General features: G+C 55.3%; 1 protein-coding gene across 1 annotated transcript; it reads left to right on the top strand.

The window, feature by feature from the left end:
• The first annotated feature begins 1,759 nt into the window (after nt 1–1,759).
• ZNF703 (zinc finger protein 703) lies at nt 1,760–4,403 on the top strand. Its single transcript, XM_065399840.1, has 2 exons — nt 1,760–2,002; nt 2,958–4,403. The coding sequence occupies exons 1-2, from the start codon at nt 1,760–1,762 to the stop codon at nt 4,401–4,403; spliced, it is 1,689 nt and encodes a 562-aa protein (XP_065255912.1).
• The last annotated feature ends 2,815 nt before the right edge of the window (nt 4,404–7,218 follow it).

The following is a 7,218-nucleotide window of genomic DNA, read 5'->3' as shown; positions in this document are numbered from 1 at the left end:
CCAACCAGAGAGGCAGGGTTACTGGTTTTTCAATAGGTAATTTGTTCCAGATAAACCTTGTTTTTAATACTGCAGCAATGACATCACCCAAAGTGTACTAAGTGAGTGGTTTTCAACCTGTGGTCCACAGACCACTGAGGGGCTGCAGACTGTCTAAGGTTTCCACAGGGGCCCACACCTTCATTCGAAATTTTTTAGGAGTCCACATATTGAAAAAGGTTGAAAACCACTGTACTGAGTAGTTGTTCCTTGGCTTTTCAGCACATGACCTGTCTGTGCAGAGAACATATAGCCTTTAGTGGGTTTGGTGATTGTTTCATTGCCTAAACAAATGATGGCTGCCAAAAATAATTAGATAGATAATTGGAATGTGACTTCCAGTTAATTCTAAAGAAATCACATTTTTGTTCTATTGGCCAAGGCAGGCCTCTCAACACAGGCCTCACTCAAATCCTACAAACTCTCATACAGGTGTGTAGCTTAAATGCCAATCCTAAAAAGACTTACATATGTGCATAACTTTATGTAGGTGAGAAGTCTGGACTATTTAAAAGTAAGCACCTGCATAAATCTTTGCAGGATTGAGAGAGGCCCCAGTCCTGCAGACTAACGTGCTTAATTTTACTGCTCCCACTAGTTCTCTTGATTTCACCTGGAGTACTCAAAGTAATATAAATTTACTAAAAACTTTAAGTGTTGGGAGGATGAGAGCCTTACTTTGCCCTGGTTCACTGGGCTATGCATTCAGTGCACACACCTTGATGATTTCACATTTAATGATTACATAAATGTAATTAATTAGTGAATGTTTGTCAACACTCTGAAAACAAAGTGCTATATAAACACCAAGTATTATTATTATGAAGTATAGTTTAAATGCAGCAATTGCATACTTTATTTTACACATTATAAAACGTAAACTCCCATACAAGATTGCACAACACTACACTAAATCCAATAAACCTAATTACTGCACCGATTTGCAATTGGGGAGTTAACCTGGCAAACAAAACTGGAAACTGTACATAAATAAAGCTTGGCTTGGAGTGAGAAACCTCACAGCATTCCAGAGAACAGCCTAGCAGCCCATCGAGGTGACTGTCACTGCTCCGGTTACTAACTCAAGGCGCACACTCTTAGAACTAGACATTGTCTGGGGTGTGCCCTGTTACAGTCATCTGCTCTGTACCTTTTCGGTGGATTTTATTTCACCACCTGTCTCAGGCATGGGACGGGGCCTCTCTAAGCCAAAAAGCAGTGCGGCCCCCCCCCCCCCTTCCTTTTAGCGCTGTCATGATCTTGCTGGGATGGGATGTGCTGTGCTGTGCTTTTAAAGGGGGGCGTGTCTCGTCCCTTCTATGGGTGGAAATAGGTCTGGTTCAGCCTGGGATCTGGCATTGTTAGAGCCAGGGAGAGGAGGGCCGCCCAGGGCCCTTTAAGCATCTCCCCTCCTACCAAGCTAAGCTCCCCCCACGGCGTCTGATCCCGCCCCGGGGTCCCTGGCAGGTCCCGGATTGGTGGGGAGGGTTGGTCCCTTTGAAGTGTGGCTGCTGATCTGGGCTATTTGACGTGTTGATAGGGGAAGGGGAAGGTTTTTGTCTTACCGGGGCCGGTGCTGCTGCTGCCGCCACCTCCCTGCTCAGCTCGGCAGCACTGCGGAGCTCGCCCCGCAGCCCCCGGAGCTCGCCTCCCTCCCTTTCCCCTCCCCCCTTACCCTACCCCACCCCGCCCGGCTCTCTCCCCCTACAGCCTCCTCCAAATGAGCGGTTCGCCCGCTGGATCTAACCCAAGGACATCGCAGAGCAGCGGAGGGGAGAGCGCACCGTCCCCAGCAGCAGCAGCAGCCTGTCCGGCGCTCTCTCACCTGCCCCCAGCGGACCCCCTGCGCCAGGCGAACCGGCTCCCCATCAGGGTCCTGAAGATGCTCAGCGCCCACACCGGCCACCTCCTGCACCCGGAATACCTGCAGCCTCTCTCCTCCACGCCCGTCAGCCCCATCGAGGTCAGTGCCGGTCGGGGCCCCCAGCCATTCTGCCTACCCAAGGAGGGAGCAGCGCGCTGCCCCGGAGCCGCGCCTTTATCCTCCAGCCCCGGTCAGGGATCGCACCCGGACCGGTCCCCGATCCACCTTGCCCAGGACCGCCCCGGTCCGCTCTGCTAATCGGAGCCGCTCCTCGTCCCTTCCCCGGTCCCTTGGTGCGAGCTGGCCGGTGCCCCGGAGCGCTGCCCTGGGGCAGGGCGCACAGTGCCTCTCCGAAGTGCGGTGCGCCTTTGCGCCCACACCCCGCAGCAGGGGATGGCACCATGCCCCTTCGCTTCCCTTGTTTCTCTCCCTCTCTCCGCGCTAGGAAGCTCCGGGCTCCTGCGCCCTCCTGGGGGCACGCTGGGGTGGGTCGCCCCGCCCTGCGCCTCTCTGGGAGACCCTAAGGAGTCCGGGCGACTCACACGGCACCGGGGTCCCTCGCCTCGATTTAGCTGCCAGGTTTCCAAGCGAAGTTCCGGGGCGGGTGGAAGGAGCAAACCCTCTTTACCCTGCCGGGGGGTAGAGCAGCAGGGCAAGCCTGGGGCGAGCCTTCCCTTGGCGAGGGTCCAAAGGAGAGAGACGGGGCTGGGGCTCCTCCTGCTGGGGACCAGCAGGGGCTGAGAACCCCGAGACCACCCGAAGGGGGGTGGGAAAGGGCTTCGCTTCCCACCCCAGTCTCTACCCAGCTGCAGGGTGCCAGTGGGGCTGTTACCGCCAGTGTCTCCCCGGGGCTGTGGGGGTCTGAGAACACCCCGGGACTGAGCCCTTCTCTGTCCCCAGCCTTGCGCTTGGGAGCTGCGGGGCCCCCTAGATTCCCCCGGCTTTGGGGGGCTGTGCGCGCGGCTCGGAGTGAGCCGCAGGGTCCGAGCCCCGGCTCCCCGGAGCAGCATCACTGCGCCCCGGCTCACCCGCGCTCTGACCTCTCTCCCCGCAGCTGGACGCTAAGAAGAGCCCGCTGGCGCTCCTGGCACAGACCTGCTCCCAGATCGGCAAGCCGGACCCGCCGCCTTCCTCCAAGCTCAACGCAGTGACCGCCAACGGGCTGCCCGGCGCGGACAAGGAGCCGGGCGCCCGCTCCTCCACCTCCGCCCTCAAGCAGCTGGGCGGCGGCGGCGACTCCCCGGCGGAGGACAAGTCCAGCTTCAAGCCCTACTCCAAAGGCGGCGGGGACCCCCGCAAGGAGGGCGGCTCGGCGGGCGCGGGCCCCGGCGCGGACAAGGCAGGGTTCCGGGTGCCCAGCGCCACCTGCCCGCCCTTCCCGCCGCATGCGGCCGCCGCCTCCTCCCCGGGCGGCTCCCGGGGCAGCTCCCCGCAGCACGGAGACTGCAAGGGCCAGGAGGACAAGAAAGAGCCCGAGGCGGCGGCCAAGCCCAGCCCCGAAGCGGCGCCGGGGCCCGGGGGCAGCGGCTTGAGCCGGGCCGGCGGGGGCGCAGGGAGCGCAGACACCGGGGCGCATGGCGAGGCCGCCTCAGGGCGCAAATCGGAGCCTCCGGCCCTGGCGCCCGCCGGCCACGTGGCCCCGGTGTCCCCCTACAAGCCGGGGCACTCTGTCTTCCCCCTGCCCCCTTCCAGCATCGGCTACCACGGGTCCATCGTTGGGGCTTACGCCGGCTACCCGTCCCAGTTCGTGCCCGGCCTGGATCCTACTAAAGCCGGCCTGGTGAGCAGCCAGCTGCCGGGGACCTTGGGCTTGCCCGGCAAGCCGCCCAGCTCTAGCCCTCTGACTGGGGCCTCCCCGCCCTCCTTCATGCAGGGATTATGCAGAGACCCCTATTGCTTGAGCTACCACAGCGCCTCGCACCTGGGCACCAGCAACTGCTCCAGCTGCGTGCACGACCCCGGCAGCCTGAAAAGCGGATACCCCCTGGTGTATCCCACGCACCCCCTGCACTCCGTCCACACAACCCTGTCCTCCAGCGCCACCCCGAGCCTGCCGAGCCACCCCCTCTACACCTACGGCTTCATGCTCCAGAACGACCCCTTGCCCCACATATGCAACTGGGTGTCTGCCAGTGGACCCTGCGACAAGAGGTTTGCCACCTCGGAGGAATTGCTCACCCACCTAAGGACCCACACGGCTCTGCCCGGGGCGGAGAAACTCTTGGCTGGCTACCCTACCTCTGGTCTTGGCTCTGCGGCATCCTGCCACCTCCACCTCCCACCCACCGCCCCAGGGAGCCCCAACACTTTACCAGGATCCCTGTCTTTGAGAAGCCCACACACTTTGGGACTAAACAGGTACCACCCTTATGGCAAGAGCCACTTGCCCACAGCCGGTGCTCTGCCAGTGCCCTCCTTGCCAGCAGCTGGACCCTACTACTCTCCATATGCGCTGTATGGCCAAAGACTAACTTCAGCTTCCGCGCTTGGATATCAGTAACTAAAGCACCCCGTCTCCTTGCCCTCCCCCGCTCTCCTTCCCTTCCTTGGACTGTGTATTTATTTACTGTATGTTAGCTTAAAGCTGGGAATATTAAGTGCATTAATATACCAATGAATCAATGGTAGGCAAAAAGTCTGTGTCTAAAAAAAAAAATCCTTTCCTTTGCAGGTGTGGGGCTTTTCTTTTTCCTTTATTTTCCCTTTTCTTTCTTCTTTTGAAATTCTATTTTATTGTGTCCCCTCCCCAGGAAGTCCTTGCATGGCCTCTTTTAACAAATACATTTTCCCCTCCCTCGTTTTATCATTTTGAAATTCCGTTTCTCTTTGTTTGTACAGTTAACAGAGATGTAATTTTTTTTGTAATGTATTTTGGGGAAGGGGCAACAGCAGTGGGGAGGGAGGAAGGGCAGCTGGGAGAACGTCTATGGCAGTGCTACCCCAGAGCTCTCTTCATCCCAAAATGTGGCACTGTCTGCAAAAGCCAAGGAGACCTACTGATCGGGACAGTGGGTGGACGCTCCCTGCTTCTTTCTATAGTTTGGAAAAGGACATAGGAAGTGCCATACTGATTCAGACCAGTGGTCCTCCATCTAGTCCGGTATCCTGTCTCCTGCTCTCCCGTGCTTGGAAAATCTGCCTTGCCTTCCAGCACCAGTGGGCTCCTGTACAGACCTAGAACTAGCCTACCAGTCAGCCTGGTCTCTGGACTCCCCTGATAATACTGAAGGAGTCCACTGATGTCCTGGGATAGGTGTAATGGCTGTGCCACTGCAGATGACTTGCTTTCGCTCGCTGATCCATCACAGGGCACCTGATCACAATTAAAAGATGTGGATTATGAATTTGGTGTCCGTGACTCGCTGATGGGGGCGGGGGAGAAGAGACCCTTCACAGCCGCAGAAATAGCTAGGAGAGAGCCGCCCAGCCTGGTACAAACTGGGTCATTTAATCCAGCGCCCAGGGCCAAATCCATCTTGATCTGATTTCTACAGGCCCAGTCTACATACCAAAAACCCCCATCCCCAAACCCCAGCTTTTCTTGACCTACACGAATGAACCATGAATGGGGTGCAGAGCCTGCCCCCCTCCCATCCCCAATCTAACGCAGCAGGGAAGGCTGCGGGTCATTTTGGGTGAATAGAGCTCCATCTTGGTAAGTCTTATTTTGTTAATAAATGAATACTTGGTTATATTCACCCTGTGGTGTGTTCTCTCTTGCATTTTCTCGCCCATTTCCCCCACCCTCTTGTCTTTATACAAATCGCCTCCATTAGCCAGGCACTTCCTTTGCAGCAGCCGGAAGGTTTTCCATGAAAAGTGAGCCACTAACTGTGGCCACAAATGATTTGGGGGAAGAAGGGGAAAGCCCATAATGTTATTGTGAATGTCACTCCTGAGTGCAGCGGCTTTTGTTCCCTGTAACAAATGAAATGGTGTTGGGTGCAGTTTTTATACAGGCAATACGAAAAATGAAGGGCAAGAGATTGTAACTGAAGAGGAATAAGAGCTGCAGAAGCAGCTGGTGGAGGGTTTTTTGAGGATGGGGGGGAAGAGTTGGTGGAGGTGGAGGCTTGAAGGGTTACAGCACCACCTAGTGGCAGAGAGAAGCCCAGTAGCGAATTTATTTCTCTACCCCTTGCCCTACTTACATCTATTCTACCTGCACCGCAATGATGCACCTGGAAAAGAGCAAGTGCAGCAGATGAATCCTGCTGGCACTGCCTGTTTGCTCATCTGAGTAACGCCAGGCACTGGGTATTATAGCGGTACCTAGCAGCTCCTGAGTACAAGTTATATGGCCCTATACAGCATTTTACAAATTTTTTTGATCATCTCAGCAGCACTCCGAGTTAGAAAATTATCCCCACTTTGCAGATGTTGGGCTGGGGGAGGTCAGGGGTGAGAGTGCTTAGTCCTAAATTGGGTAGGGACTAGATAACTGAATTGAATTATCGAGTCATGGAGTCCCAGGCCAGAAGGGATCATTGTGATCTAACACAGGCCATTGAACTTTTCCAGAACAATTCCTAGAGCATTAGGGTGTTAAGGATACCATTGTCACCATTCCTGGCCCAGTTATAACGGTCACCACTGGACAGTATGGAGCTAACCGTGCAGAAAGGGATGGCTGGTACCTTGGTTCATTATTGTTAATATATATGCTTGTGTGGAGGTTTTGCTCATGTCATACCAGGCATGGTTATAGAGAGAAGGGGTGGGAATGCTTTTAAGAACCAGGAGCAGCAGTACAAAGATCCAAAGCCGCTCAGAGTTTCTCTAGCTATTCAATTCCAGATCATCTCTGGAAGGATGAGAAGGAATTTATATATGGATGGAAAAGCAACTTAAACGGGTTCCCATATTTGTTCCTATACCTAGCTCAGTGTCTCCCCTAAGGTAAATGTGGGTGCTGCAGAGAGCAATTTTTCACTGTGCAGGCAGAGCGGATGAGAATAGGTTTGATAAATGAGTCTGAAATCCGTATCCTTCCCATTCCCATCCCGCTTGGCAGAAAAGATTACAAGCAGCCCAACAGCGTCTGTCTCCACAGTGCACTGAGCTTGCCGCAGCCAAGTCAGAGCAGTTTGCGAAATGGAAACCTGGGTTGTTTGGAAAGGAAAGGGACAAGGTGAACCACCTCGTCCTGGCTAGTCAGCTGGGATGGGAAGGCAGTACCTACCGCTGCCCCCTCTTCCTGTGGTGGGGGGATGTTCTGCCCTTCCAGGGAGAGAGGCCTGTTTCTTAGCTGCTCTCTTCAGGTTTCAGCAGTAGTGGGATCTCCATAGAAATATCTATCTTGCTGCACCTAATGT

Source organism: Emys orbicularis, chromosome 2 (assembly GCF_028017835.1).
Source record: "Emys orbicularis isolate rEmyOrb1 chromosome 2, rEmyOrb1.hap1, whole genome shotgun sequence".
Lineage (NCBI taxonomy): Eukaryota > Metazoa > Chordata > Testudines > Emydidae > Emys > Emys orbicularis.
Note: the sequence above shows the minus strand (reverse complement) of the source record. Positions and strands in the feature narration are given on the sequence as shown.